The sequence below is a fragment of the Pelodiscus sinensis genome, chromosome 1 (genome assembly GCF_052426305.1).
Source record: "Pelodiscus sinensis isolate ZL-2025 chromosome 1, ASM5242630v1, whole genome shotgun sequence".
NCBI classification, from domain to species: domain Eukaryota; kingdom Metazoa; phylum Chordata; order Testudines; family Trionychidae; genus Pelodiscus; species Pelodiscus sinensis.
In genome coordinates, this window is record NC_143052.1 from 361364543 (window position 1) to 361379616 (window position 15074).

The following is a 15074-nucleotide window of genomic DNA, read 5'->3' on the forward strand; positions in this document are numbered from 1 at the left end:
CAGCGCGAGGCAAAAGGCTTTATTGGCCGGGGCGAGGCTCAGCGCGGCTTGTAGCGACAGGGGCGGAGCCTCAGGCCGGGGGCCGCCCCCCCCGCGCGCGGCGGCTCCCGCTTCCGGAAATCCAGCGCCGCGAAGTAGCGGTTCCCCAGCGCCTGCGGGGAGAGAGAGGCTGGGAGCGGCCCGGCCCCGCCCCTCCCCCACGTGACCCCTGTGCTGGCCCCCCCCTTCCCGTCCCTCGTGCACCCCACGTGCCCCTCGCCCCTCCCCCGCCAGCCCCCAGCCCGGAGAGTGCCCCCCCCCCCGCCCTGCTGCAGCTGGGGGGCGGCGCTTAGGACACACCCTGGAGGCTGCCCCTGGCAAGAGCACACAGGGACTGCCCCCCCCCCCCCCCCAGGCCCTGCTGCAGCTGGGGGGCGGCGCTTAGGACACACCTTGGAGGCTGCCCCTGGCAAGAGCACACAGGGACTGCCCCCCCCCCCAGGCCCTGCTGCAGCTGGGAGGCGGCGCTTAGGACACACCTTGGAGGCTGCCCCTGGCAAGAGCACACAGGGACTGCCCCCCCCCCCAGGCCCTGCTGCAGCTGGGGGGCGGCGCTTAGGACACACCTTGGAGGCTGCCCCTGGCAAGAGCACACAGGGACTGCCCCCCCCCCCCCCCCAGGCCCTGCTGCAGCTGGGGGGCGGCGCTTAGGACACACCTTGGAGGCTGCCCCTGGCAAGAGCACACAGGGACTGCCCCCCCCCCCCCCAGGCCCTGCTGCAGCTGGGGGGCGGCGCTTAGGACACACCTTGGAGGCTGCCCCTGGCAAGAGCACACAGGGACTGCCCCCCCCCCCCCAGGCCCTGCTGCAGCTGGGGGGCGGCGCTTAGGACACACCTTGGAGGCTGCCCCTGGCAAGAGCACACAGGGACTGCCTCCCCCCCCAGGCCCTGCTGCAGCTGGGGGGCAGCGCTTAGGACACACCTTGGAGGCTGCCCCTGGCAAGAGCACACAGGGACTGCCCCCCCCCCCCAGGCCCTGCTGCAGCTGGGGGGCAGCGCTTAGGACACACCTTGGAGGCTGCCCCTGGCAAGAGCACACAGGGACTGCCCCCCCCCCCAGGCCCTGCTGCAGCTGGGGGGCAGCGCTTAGGACACACCTTGGAGGCTGCCCCTGGCAAGAGCACACAGGGACTGCCCCCCCCCCCCGCCCTGCTGCAGCTGGGGGGCGGCGCTTAGGACACACCTTGGAGGCTGCCCCTGGCAAGAGCACACAGGGACTGCCCCCCCCCCCCGCCCTGCTGCAGCTGGGGGGCGGCGCTTAGGACACACCTTGGAGGCTGCCCCTGGCAAGAGCACACAGGGACTGCCCCCCCCCCCCCAGGCCCTGCTGCAGCTGGGGGGCGGCGCTTAGGACACACCTTGGAGGCTGCCCCTGGCAAGAGCACACAGGGACTGCCCCCCCCCCCCCAGGCCCTGCTGCAGCTGGGGGGCGGCGCTTAGGACACACCTTGGAGGCTGCCCCTGGCAAGAGCACACAGGGACTGCCCCCCCCCGCCCTGCTGCAGCTGGGGGGCGGCGCTTAGGACACACCTTGGAGGCTGCCCCTGGCAAGAGCACACAGGGACTGCCCCCCCCCACCCCAGGCCCTGCTGCAGCTGGGAGGCGGCGCTTAGGACACACCTTGGAGGCTGCCCCTGGCAAGAGCACACAGGGACTGCCCCCCCCCCCCCAGGCCCTGCTGCAGCTGGGGGGCGGCGCTTAGGACACACCTTGGAGGCTGCCCCTGGCAAGAGCACACAGGGACTGCCCCCCCCCCCCCCCAGGCCCTGCTGCAGCTGGGGGGCGGCGCTTAGGACACACCTTGGAGGCTGCCCCTGGCAAGAGCACACAGGGACTGCCCCCCCCCCCAGGCCCTGCTGCAGCTGGGGGGCAGCGCTTAGGACACACCTTGGAGGCTGCCCCTGGCAAGAGCACACAGGGACTGCCCCCCCCCCCCAGGCCCTGCTGCAGCTGGGGGGCGGCGCTTAGGACACACCTTGGAGGCTGCCCCTGGCAAGAGCACACAGGGACTGCCCCCCCCCCCCCAGGCCCTGCTGCAGCTGGGGGGCGGCGCTTAGGACACACCTTGGAGGCTGCCCCGGCAAGAGCACACAGGGACTGCCCCCCCCCCCCCCCCCAGGCCCTGCTGCAGCTGGGAGGCGGCGCTTAGGACACACCTTGGAGGCTGCCCCTGGCAAGAGCACACAGGGACTGCCCCCCCCCCCCCGCCCTGCTGCAGCTGGGGGGCGGCGCTTAGGACACACCTTGGAGGCTGCCCCTGGCAAGAGCACACAGGGACTGCCCCCCCCCCCGCCCTGCTGCAGCTGGGGGGCGGCACTTAGGACACACCTTGGAGGCTGCCCCTGGCAAGAGCACACAGGGACTGCCCCCCCCCCCCCAGGCCCTGCTGCAGCTGGGGGGCGGCGCTTAGGACACACCTTGGAGGCTGCCCCTGGCAAGAGCACACAGGGACTGCCCCCCCCCCCGCCCTGCTGCAGCTGGGGGGCGGCGCTTAGGACACACCTTGGAGGCTGCCCCTGGCAAGAGCACACAGGGACTGCCCCCCCCCCCCCAGGCCCTGCTGCAGCTGGGGGGCGGCGCTTAGGACACACCTTGGAGGCTGCCCCTGGCAAGAGCACACAGGGACTGCCCCCCCCCCAGGCCCTGCTGCAGCTGGGGGGCGGCGCTTAGGACACACCTTGGAGGCTGCCCCTGGCAAGAGCACACAGGGACTGCCCCCCCCCCCCGCCCTGCTGCAGCTGGGGGGCGGCACTTAGGACACACCTTGGAGGCTGCCCCTGGCAAGAGCACACAGGGACTGCCCCCCCCCCCCCAGGCCCTGCTGCAGCTGGGGGGCGGCGCTTAGGACACACCTTGGAGGCTGCCCCTGGCAAGAGCACACAGGGACTGCCCCCCCCCCCGCCCTGCTGCAGCTGGGGGGCGGCGCTTAGGACACACCTTGGAGGCTGCCCCTGGCAAGAGCACACAGGGACTGCCCCCCCCCCCCCCAGGCCCTGCTGCAGCTGGGGGGCGGCGCTTAGGACACACCTTGGAGGCTGCCCCTGGCAAGAGCACACAGGGACTGCCCCCCCCCCGCCCTGCTGCAGCTGGGGGGCGGCGCTTAGGACACACCTTGGAGGCTGCCCCTGGCAAGAGCACACAGGGACTGCCCCCCCCCCCCGCCCTGCTGCAGCTGGGGGGCGGCGCTTAGGACACACCTTGGAGGCTGCCCCTGGCAAGAGCACACAGGGACTGCCCCCCCCCCCCCGCCCTGCTGCAGCTGGGGGGCGGCGCTTAGGACACACCTTGGAGGCTGCCCCTGGCAAGAGCACACAGGGACTGCCCCCCCCCCCCGCCCTGCTGCAGCTGGGGGGCGGCGCTTAGGACACACCTTGGAGGCTGCCCCTGGCAGGAGCACACAGGGACTGCCCCCCCCCCCCCCCAGGCCCTGCTGCAGCTGGGGGGCGGCGCTTAGGACACACCTTGGAGGCTGCCCCTGGCAAGAGCACACAGGGACTGCCCCCCCCCCCAGGCCCTGCTGCAGCTGGGGGGCGGCGCTTAGGACACACCTTGGAGGCTGCCCCTGGCAAGAGCACACAGGGACTGCCCCCCCCCCCCAGGCCCTGCTGCAGCTGGGGGGCGGCGCTTAGGACACACCTTGGAGGCAATCTGAAAGCCCAGCTGAGCCATGGCATTGATAAAGGCCTGGATGTCTACGAAGCGGCTGGCCACCTCTGCCAACTTCAGTACACCCCTGTAAGAGGAGAGGAGAGGTGAGCACTAAACCCTCCATCCACTGCCCCCACTGGGGGGGAAGGGAGGAGATTATGCACATTGCCCTGGCACCAGGCCAATCATCACACTGGGGTCAGCCTAAGGATGTTAAATATTGACTGACTAACTAATCGAATAGTTGCTGCATTAGTCGATAGGGCACTTCCAGGGCCTCTGAAGTGTAGCAACAGCCCAACAGTGAAAGTGCTGCGTGGAGGCTCCCCGTGGCGTTTCAAGGCAACAGCGCTGTGTGGAGCCCGGGGTCTGGCCTCAGGATCCATGCCACTTTGAAACACCCTCCCCCGCCTTGCTGCCTCTTTCTGATAGAGCAGCAAAAGAAGAAGTGACTACTGGACTAGCTTGTCGACTATCCGATAAGCATTTGCTTATCGGCTAATCAACAAGTCCCTCACATCCCTAGGTTCCATACATACAAGATGGGAAGCGACTGTCTAGGAAGGAGCATGGCGGAAAGAGATCTAGGGGTCATAGTGGACCACAAGTTGAATATGAGTCAACAGTGTGATGCTGTTGCAAAAAAAGCAAATATGATTCTAGGTTGTATCAACAGGTGTGTTGTAAGCAAAACTCGTGAAGTCATTCTGCCGCTCTACTCTGCACTAGTTAGGCCTCAGCTGGAGTACTGTGTCCTGTTCTGGGCACCACATTTCAAGAAAGATGTGGAGAAATTGGAAAGGGTACAGAGAAGAGCGACAAGAATGATTAAAGGTCTAGAGAACATGACCTATGAAGCCAGGCTTCATGAACTGGGCTTGTTTAGTTTGGAAAAAAGAAGATTAAGGGGGGACATGATAGCGGTTTTCAAATATCTAAAAGGGTGTCACAAGGAGGAAAGAGAAAATTTGTTCCTCTTGGTTTCTGAGGACAGGACAAGGAGTAATGGGCTTAAAGTGCAGCAGGGGAGGTTTAGATTGGACATTAGGAAAAAATTCCTAACTGTCAGGGTGGTCAAATATTGGAATAAATTGCCAAGGGAGGTGGTGGAATCTCCCTCTCTGGAGATATTTAAGAACAGGTTAGATAGACATCTGTCAGGGATGGTGTAGACGGAGCTTGGTCCTGCCTTGAGGGTGGGGGGCTGGACTCGATGACCTCTCAAGGTCCCTTCCAGTCCTATTATTCTATGATTCTATGAAAAGACAGGACTATGCAGCACTTTAAAGAGTAACAAGATGGTTTATTAGGTGATGAGCTTTTCTGGGCCAGACCCACTTCCTCAGACCAAATTCTGGAAGAGAATTGGCATGGCCATAGATACCAAAGGAATACAATTAAAAAAAGGAACACATTATAAAACTGACAAATCAGATTTAAAAGAGAAGGCAGGTGAGGGGGATGGCTAGTATCTATTAGATCATGGTCCCCAACGCGGTGCCTGCAGCCGCTATGGTGCCCGCGGGGGCATTTATGTGCGCCCGCCGAGTCTGCATTAGGCACACCCTAATGCAGGGACACTGGGCCGGCGCAACAGAGCCACTGGGCTCCGCACTCCTGCCCCGGAGCCCATAGGGGCGCCGCTGGCACTTACAGCCCTGCCAGAAGACCCCACCGGGCCGAGGGACTCCGACAAGGAGGCCGGCAAGCTGACCCTGGCCGGGGAAAGGAAAACGAGCATGCGCTGTCAACACAGGTGGAGCCAGGGCTGCACCGGGGGTGAAGTCACTTGCAGCGCACCGGAGGGGGTGGTGTCACGTTGGTATGGCGTTGCGGTGCTGTTTTTTAGAACAGCCAGCTGTGGATCGGGGAAGGAGATGTGCCGCGTGGGGGAGCAGCGCCTGGCTAGAGGCAGGACAGTGGTGAGCGCACCTGGCAGGGCGGTCATGCTGTGATGGGCCGGGGCTCTGAACGCCAAGCAGCCCAGCTCCAGATCCGGCACGTGGTCTGGAGCCCAGGCTGCAGGGACTTCTGGGGCCCGATCGCAGCAGACTCCAGCCCTGCAAACTGGAAGGCAGAGGGGAGGGGAAGAATAGGGGGAAAGGGTGGGAGAGGAAGGGGCTTGTGCTGATGGGAGGGGGGTAGGTCAGGAGAAGAAGGGGAAGGCACCAAGGGACAGGGTGGAGGAGATACAAATGCTGGGGGAGGGGGGCAAATGGAGACAATGAGAAAAAGGGCAGGAGGGGAGGTGTCAGTGGGAGTGGGGACAGGGTGATGCTGGGAGAGGAGAGGGTAAGGGCGTTGGGGCTAGAGTGGGGAGGTGCTGGGAGAAGGCTTGAAAGAAGGGGAGGGCATGAGGAAGGCGGAGATGGAGCAAGTCGTGTGAGGGCACAGGGAAATGAGGGGAACGGGGGCAGAGGGTGGTGAGGGGGTGGGCATCAGGGAAAAAGAGGGCAAAGGGGGCAGGGGCAGTGAGGGAAGGGGGAGGCACCAGGAGGGTGCAGGGGTAAGGGAACATGCCAGGGGATTCTGGGGGTGAAGCAGAAGGGCAGACACCTGCAGGGGAGGGACCAGCACCAGAGGAGAGAGGCAGGGCAGGTGTGTAGAGGGAGGTGTTAGGAGAGGGGATGAGGAGGGTAGCTCACACGATCAGAGTGGGGCTACTGGAGGAGTGGGCACAGGGAGGAGAGAAGGGCTGGTGGAGGGGGGCAGGTCTCAGGAAGGCTGAGGGCAGTGAGAAGGGCAGGAGTCAGGACAGCAGAGGAGGGTGAGAGGTTGGGGGCAGCAGGCACTAGGGGAGCTGATGGAACAAGCGGAGGAGACATGCTGGGGATGGGGAGTGAGATTTAAATGTGCCATGATTTTTTTGGGGGGAGGGTGTTTTTTTGCTCAACATTTGGACATCCCCCCTTTTTTATTCATGCAGAATTTTGTTTAAAAATGAATTAAACATAATTAACATAAAAATTATCCAACTAAATTAAGTTTCTTTCAAATTTACCCAGTTCACATTTAATATGAAAATAGCAAATTCACATGGTAAGATGAAAGAGTAATTGCCGAATAATTTAATTAATACCTTTTACATGTAAAATTACCTTTTTTATCTTACGATTCATATATTAAATATGATGTTTTTTGTATTATTTAATATACAAATACAAAATAAGCCTTGAAAAATTGTTGGCGCACGCCACACTCTTCTGAAAACATGAATGTGCTATTGGCCACAAAAAGGTTGGGGACCACTGTATTAGATAATGATACTACAGTTACCAACATGCCTCCAGCTCCCATCCAGGACAGACCATACAATCCATCATCTATAGTCAAGCCCTAGGTACAACTGCATCTGCTCTAATCCTCAGGATCTCTACCAAGCATTTGTAAATCTCAATTACCCACCAGGGGAAATAAAAAAACAAATTGAAAGAGCCAGACGAATACCCAGAAGCCATCTACTTCAAGACAGGCCCAAGAAAACCAACAATAGAACACCACTTATCACCTACAGCCCCCAACTTAAACCCTTCCAATGCATTATCAATAACCTACAGCCTATACTGGAACAGGATACTACACCGAGAGCCTCTGGAAGACAGACCCATAGTATCCTATAGACAACCACCTAACCTCAGGATGATTCTTACCAACAACCACAGGACATACCACACCAGTACCAACCCTGGAACTTTCCCTTGCAACAAGCCCCGTTGCCAACTTTGTCTGCATATTTACTCTGACACCGTCACTGGACCTAACCATGTCAGTTACAAGATCAAGAAAACATATTCCTGTTCATCCAGAAATATAATTTATGCTATCATGTGCCAACAGTGTCCTTCTGCTATGTATATTGGACAAACTTCTCAGACACTTCGCTGAAGAATCAATGCCCACAAATCAGACATCATACACCTTCACAAAGATAAACCAGTTTCTTTTCATTTCAACCAGCCTGAGCATAGTCTTAACAACCTTACTACATGTATCTTACTTCAAAGACTACAAAGGGAAACCTCAGAACTGTCATTCATGCTTAAATGTGACACTTTACAAATGGGCCTTAACAAAGATGCTAATTACCTTACCCATTACAAAGATAGCTCCCCCAATTATCACCCCTTGTATCATCTCATAGATACTAGCCCTCCTCCTCCTCCTCATCCCCCTTCTGTTCTGAATCTGATTGGTCAATTTTATAATGTTTGCTTTTTTTCACTGTATCCTTTGGTATATATGGCCATGCCAGTTCTCTTCCAGAATTTGATCTGAGGAAGTGGGTCTGGCCCACGAAAGCTCATCGCCTAATAAACCATCTTGTTAATCTTTAAAGTGCTGCATAGTCCTGTCTTTTGTTTCAGCAAGATCAGACTAACAGGGCTGCATCTCTGTCACTATCCCTAGGTCAGGGAGCACGCAAAGTCTCTTGCTCACCACTGGGGCATGTGGCACATAATGGAACCGCCAGCTGTTCAAAACAGCTGGCAGTTCCCTCCATGTGCCACACAACCCTGGTGGGAGTGAGAGAGTTTGCATGCTCCTCTGCCTCCAGCTACAATGATTGGCCTGGGGGCAGGGGAACACCCAAAATCTCCCCCACTGCAGCTAGGGAAGTGCGGTGTGTAGAGGGGACTACCAGCCATTTTTAACAGCTCACAGCTCCAGCCTGGTGGTGGGAGGGGGAGGGGGAGAGGGAGACTTCTTATGCTACCCCACACCCAAGCCAATCAGGGCCTGGGGGCGGGAGGCTTGGCGTTCCCCCAACCGCTCCTCAAAGGCAGGCTGCGGACCAGATCAAATGGCTTGGCGGGCCGCATCGTGCCCACCCCGAACAAGAGGCGTAAGGCTGCTGTGCCCCTCTAATTTTGCCTCCATGTGCAGAATAAATGTTGTTCCATGCACTGAAGCATGTGTAGTTGCGCACCACCTATAAAAACACATGCTGCTGGCTTGGGGCACTCTGCCAGTCAGCTGGGCTCCACTGGAATCTCTCCTGGGCAGCAGCCCAAGCACTCTGGGAAAACTGATCCCAAGGCAATTACCCAAAGTCACACCTTGCTGCCGGGGCCAGTGGGGTGGGGTCTAGGCATTAGCCAGGGAGCCCCACTGCAGAGCCTGCCAACTGCCTACAGGTGCCTATAGCACCCTGTGGAATCGGCGACTGTAATGCACCCTGTGGCTTGCACCTGCCCAATCGCAAATATTGTTTCCTGTTTCAGGCTGGCCAGGAGCCTTTTTGGTGGCATGAAGCACCAGGCACAGTGGAGTTGGGGCTGGTGACGGGTCCTTTGAGCCCAGCGTAGCCTGACTGCTGGTGGGGGGGCATGGCTGGCAGTGTCTGCAGCTACAGAGACTGGCTGGGAAGAGCCCAGCTCTTGGAGAGGGGGACCAGTTTTCAAGCAGCACTCAGCCCTTCCTGAGGGCTGGCCAAGACCCTCCAGTGTCCCAGAAAAACACTGCCTCCTTGGTGCCCTGCTGGGACTCATGGGGTGAGAGACACGCTGTGCTGGGGGGAGCAGTGGGCTGGGACACTGTGGCAAGGCTGGTAAAGTGGGGTGTGCCCCCTGCTGCATCACCCCCGGATGCTTTCATCTTTCACCCCCACCCCTGTGTTACCCTGGCTTCAGCACCCGGTTGGCCTCTTCCAGAATCTCTCGCAGGTTGGTGCCCATCAGTGCCAGGCAGAACACGGCAACGTCCACGGACTCGTCAGCCAGCGGCACCTGCAAGGCACCCGGCAGGCTGGTCACGATAATGGGGAGCAGCTAACGTGATGCAAGGAGACCCCCTCTCCCTACATAGCCCCTGGGTGCCCTCCCTGCCCACACCTACCTTAGCCATGTCACACACCGTGACGCAGGGGTTCAGGGCCACCAGGTCGAACGAGTGCACCTTGTTCCTGACACTGGTCGCAATCTTGCAGTCGCCACACCCAAAATCTGCCACCACCAGCGAGGCTGGCCTTAGGGGGAGCAGAGAGTGGGTGTCAGGCCAGGGGCCCCAGGTGCAGGGCTCTGCCAGGCTTAGTTCCCCCCCCCCAGGCAGGGCCAGAACCCCAGGGGCAGCACTCACCGGGCCCGCAGGTACTGGATAATGCGGTGAACCGGGTTTTCGGGCCAGCGTCCCACCTGCTGGGAGAAGCCGCGGTGATAGATGGCGAAGGCCTCGGGGTCCTGCTGGAAGAACTGGGCTGCCTCCTGACTGCTGGATGTGTAGAGCTGCTGATTGATGTAGCGGAAACGGGCAGACTGGAGCCGCTCCTCCATCCGGGCCCGCAGCGCCCCCGAGAGCTCCGACTGGGGCTGCACTGGGGTCACCTGCTCTGGCCCCGCGTTCGGGCCCTGCCCTGCCCCCACTTTAAATTTGTTTTTCTGGCGCCTTTTATTCTTCTGTTTGTTCCTCCACTGCTTCCTGCTGAGCGACGGAGCAACGGCTGCCCCCAGCTCCTGGCTCGGCTGCTCTTTGCTCACCCCGGGGGCCGTGGCTGAAGAACCTAGGGGCCAAGGCAGGTCTCTGCTGACAATGCTGCACTGGCCCAGTGGCACCCACGCCCCTGGAGCTCTGCCGAGGATGCTCATTGCAAAGGATCCAGCCCGAGGGGAGCAGCAGCCCTGCCAGCGGCACTGGCTCCGCAGGCCAGGCTGGGGTAATTGCCTGCACTTCCCGCCTCCGTGCACGCAGCTATGCCATGATGGGCTGACCTGTCAGACACCCGCTTGGCGCACATGGCTTGCAGGTCAGGTGTTACAGTGCTGGCTTGTTCCCCTGGGCCTGCTGCCTCTCGCCCAGTTCCCCCTACCTCCTGAGACCCAGGGAGATGCCCCAGCCTCGGCTGTAAGACAGCTTGGGTCCGACCCCTCAACCACTAACTGGAAGGGGAGCTGTGCATGTTGCTTCGTACCTTTCCCCCGGCTCCTGCCCTCTGGCTCTGGCCCTGGCGCGATGACGGGGGAAGAGGAGGCAGCTCTTCGTTTCAGGCCTTGTCTCCGGTTCCTCCCTGGCCGGCCTGCCAAGCCTGACTCGGATTCACTGGCCCCAGGCAGGGGTCTGGGACGCTGAGGAGACTCTGTGCAGCTGGAGGAGCCAAGGATCTGTCTGTGCTGCTTTGGCAAGGAGCCTGCAGGAGCCTGGAGATGGCGATGTGTGCGTCAATGCTGTCCCCACTAGTCCCCACCTCCCCGGAGGCAAAGGGCCTCCCACCCACGGAGCCCACTGCCCCCTCTCTGGGGGGGTGCTCTCACCCGCAGGTGCTGCTGAGGGGGTAGGAGAGCCCCACCATCTGTGTCCTTCCATTCGCCTTCATCAAACATGGCCCAGCAGTCCCTCTCCCAGGGTAGCTCCCGCTGGCCTAGAACAAAATAACATTGGAGCCCCCCCCAGGCTACGTTCCCAGGAGAAACAGAACTCGGAGGGAGACCCCATTTCCCCTCCTGAGTCCGACAGGCTGCTGGACACAGACAGGTGAGCAGCCCACCGCTGACAGCTAGGCCCCTCCTTCCGAAGGTCCACACAGGCCAGAGACACTGTGGAACGCTCCAAGCACCTGGCTCTGATCATGTGGGGGGGAGATACCCTCCCGTCTGTGTGTGCGGGGGGGGAGGAGACACCCTTCCGTCTGTGTGTGCGGGGAGGGGGGGAGGAGACACCCTCCCGTCTGTGTGTGCGGAGAGGGGGGGAGGAGACACCCTCCCGTCTGTGTGCGCGGGGGGGGAGGAGACACCCTCCCGTCTGTGTGCGCGGGGGGGGGAGGAGACACCTGCCGTCTGTGTGCGCGGGGGGGGAGGAGACACGCTCCCGTCTGTGTGCGCGGGGGGGGGAGGAGACACCCTCCCGTCTGTGTGCGCGGGGGGGGGAGGAGACACCCTCCCGTCTGTGTGTGCAGGGGGGAGAGGAGACACCCTCCCGTCTGTGTGCACGGGGGGGGGGGAGGAGACACCCTCCCGTCTGTGTGTGCGGGGGTGGAGGAGACACCCTCCCGTCTGTGTGTGCAGGGGGGGGAGGAGACACCCTCCCGTCTGTGTGTGCGGGGGGGGGAGGAGACACCCTCCCGTCTGTGTGCGCGGGGGGGGGAGACACCCTCCCGTCTGTGTGCGCGGGGGGGGGAGGAGACACCCTCCCGTCTGTGTGTGCAGGGGGGGGAGGAGACACCCTGCCGTCTGTGTGCGCGGGGGGGGGAGGAGACACGCTCCCGTCTGTGTGCGCGGGGGGGGAGGAGACACCCTCCCGTCTGTGTGCGCGGGGGGGGGAGGAGACACCCTCCCGTCTGTGTGTGCAGGGGGGGGAGGAGACACCCTCCCGTCTGTGTGCACGGGGGGGGAGGAGACACCCTCCCGTCTGTGTGTGCGGGGGTGGAGGAGACACCCTCCCGTCTGTGTGTGCAGGGGGGGGAGGAGACACCCTCCCGTCTGTGTGTGCGGGGGGGAGGAGACACCCTCCCGTCTGTGTGTGCGGGGGAGGGAGGAGACACCCTCCCATCTGTGTGTGCAGGGGGGGGAGGAGACACCCTCCCGTCTGTGTGTGCGGGGGTGGAGGAGACACCCTCCCGTCTGTGTGCGCGGGGGGGGGAGGAGACACCCTCCCGTCTGTGTGTGCGGGGAGGGGGGGAGGAGACACCCTCCCGTCTGTGTGTGCGGGGGGGGAGGAGACACCCTCCCATCTGTGTATGCGGGGGGGGGGGAGGAGACACCCTCCCGTCTGTGTGTGCGGGGGGGGGAGGAGACACCCTCCCGTCTGTGTGTGCAGGGGGGGGAGGAGACACCCTCCCGTCTGTGTGTGCAGGGGGGGGGGGGAGGAGACACCCTCCCGTCTGTGTGTGCGGGGGGGGAGGAGACACCCTCCCGTCTGTGTATGCGGGGGGGGGAGGAGACACCCTCCCGTCTGTGTGTGCGGGGGGGGGAGGAGACACCCTCCCGTCTGTGTGTGCGGGGAGGGGGGGAGGAGACACCCTCCCGTCTGTGTGTGCGGAGAGGGGGGGAGGAGACACCCTCCCGTCTGTGTGCGCGGGGGGGGGAGGAGACACCCTCCCGTCTGTGTGCGCGGGGGGGGGAGGAGACACCCTCCCGTCTGTGTGTGCGGGGAGGGGGGGAGGAGACACCCTCCCGTCTGTGTGTGCGGGGAGGGGGGGAGGAGACACCCTCCCGTCTGTGTGCGCGGGGGGGGGAGGAGACACCCTCCCGTCTGTGTGTGCGGGGGAGGGAGGAGACACCCTCCCATCTGTGTGTGCAGGGGGGGGAGGAGACACCCTCCCGTCTGTGTGTGCGGGGGTGGAGGAGACACCCTCCCGTCTGTGTGCGCGGGGGGGGGGAGGAGACACCCTCCCGTCTGTGTGTGCAGGGGGGGGAGGAGACACCCTGCCGTCTGTGTGCGCGGGGGGGGAGGAGACACCCTCCCGTCTGTGTGCGCGGGGGGGGAGGAGACACCCTCCCGTCTGTGTGCGCGGGGGGGGGGAGGAGACACCCTCCCGTCTGTGTGTGCGGGGGGGGGGGAGGAGACACCCTCCCGTCTGTGTGCGCGGGGGTGGAGGAGACACCCTCCCGTCTGTGTGTGCGGGGGTGGAGGAGACACCCTCCCGTCTGTGTGTGCAGGGGGGGGAGGAGACACCCTCCCGTCTGTGTGTGCGGGGGGGGGAGGAGACACCCTCCCGTCTGTGTATGCGGGGGGGGGGAGGAGACACCCTCCCGTCTGTGTGTGCGGGGGGGGGAGGAGACACCCTCCCGTCTGTGTGTGCGGGGGGGGAGGAGACACCCTCCCGTCTGTGTGTGCAGGGGGGGGAGGAGACAACCTCCCGTCTGTGTGTGCGGGGGTGGAGGAGACACCCTCCCGTCTGTGTGTGCAGGGGGGGGAGGAGACACCCTCCCGTCTGTGTGTGCGGGGGGGAGGAGACACCCTCCCGTCTGTGTGTGCGGGGGGGGGAACTACCCTCCCATCTGTCTGTGTGTGTGGGCTCTGTCGGGAGCCACCCTTCAGCCCCTACGCCCAGGCTCCTCCCTGTGCTCACGAGGAGAGCACGGCCTCAGCTCCCCCGTCCACCAGGCCTCCAGCAGTGCCCAAAGGGCCAGGGGCCCCCCGTCTGTGTCTCTTGGTGGGCGAAGAATCCAGTCAGCGCAGGGATGGCAGGGCCGACCTGACCAACCCCTGCACGATGCCACAGCATCACAGGCCTGGCCCACCCAGGTAGCCAAGCTGAGCAACCCCACTTCACCCCGCACCTGCTCCACCCACCAGAATTCTCCTGCCCACCGACCCCTGCTCTGGGAGTGTGTATGTGTGCGCGCGTGGGGAAGATACCCTCCCGTCTGTGTGTGGGGGGGGGGGATAACCTCCCGTCCGTGTGTGTGTGGGGGAGATACCCTCCCGTCCGTGTGTGTGTGGGGGGGGGGATACCCTCCCGTCCGTGTGTGTGGAGGGGGGGGATACCCTCCCGTCCGTGTGTGTGGGGGGGGATACCCTCCCGTCCGTGTGGGGGAGGGATGCCCTCCCGTCCGTCCGTGTGTGGGGGGGATGCCCTCCCGTCCGTCCGTGTGTGGGGGGGATGCCCTCCCGTCCGTCCGTGTGTGGGGGGGATGCCCTCCCGTCCGTGTGTGTGGGGGGGGATACCCTCCCGTCCGTGTGTGGGGGGGGATAACCTCCCGTCCGTGTGTGGGGGGGGGAATACCCTCCCGTCCATGTGTGTGTGGGGGGGGAATACCCTCCCGTCCGTGTGTGTGTGTGGGGGGGGGGAAACCCTCCCGGCCGTCTGTGTGGGGGGAGGGATACCCTCCCGGCCGTGTGTGTGTGGGGGGGGATACCCTCCCGGCCGTCTGTGTGGGGGGAGGGATACCCTCCCGTCCGTGTGTGTGTGTGGGGGATACCCTCCCGTCAGTGTGTGTGGGGGGGGGGATACCCTCCCGTCCGTGTGTGTGGGGGGGTTCCCCCCCGTCCGTGTGTGTGGGGGGGTTCCCCCCCGTCCGTGTGGGGGGGGATAACTCTCGTCCATGTGTGTGTGGGGGGAGGGGTTACCCGCCAGTCCGTGTGGGGGGGGGATACCCTCCCGTCCGTGTGTGTGTGTGTGGGGGGGGGATACCCTCCCGTCCGTGTGTGTGGGGGGGGTGGGATAACCTCCCGTCCATGTGTGTGGGGGGGGGATAACCTCCTGTCCCTGTGGGGGGGGGATACCCTCCCGTCCGTGTGTGTGTGGTGGGGGGGATACCCTCCCGTCCATGTGTGTGGGGGGGATACCCTCCCGTCCGTGTGTGTGTGGGGGGGAGTTACCCTCCCGTCCGTGTGTGTGTGTGGGGGGGATACCCTCCCGTCCGTGTGTGTGGGGGGGATACCCTCCCGTCCGTGTGTGTGTGGGGGGGATACCCTCCCGTCCGAGTGTGGGGGGGATACCCTCCCGTCCGT

At 63.0% G+C, this 15074-nt stretch overlaps 1 protein-coding gene across 1 annotated transcript in view; it reads right to left on the reverse strand.

Moving 5' to 3' along the window:
- The window catches only part of RRP8 (ribosomal RNA processing 8), a 17395-nt gene continuing 2321 nt past the window's right edge, over window positions 1-15074 (reverse strand). The window contains exons 2-8 of the mRNA XM_089775868.1: window positions 10934-11040; window positions 10594-10819; window positions 9765-10185; window positions 9525-9654; window positions 9309-9415; window positions 3678-3774; window positions 1-152 (exon numbers count right to left, since the gene is read on the reverse strand). Of these exons, the coding sequence (XP_089631994.1) occupies window positions 39-152; window positions 3678-3774; window positions 9309-9415; window positions 9525-9654; window positions 9765-10185; window positions 10594-10819; window positions 10934-11040 (1202 nt within the window). The 3' untranslated portion in view covers window positions 1-38. The remainder of the gene's footprint in view (window positions 153-3677; window positions 3775-9308; window positions 9416-9524; window positions 9655-9764; window positions 10186-10593; window positions 10820-10933; window positions 11041-15074) is intronic.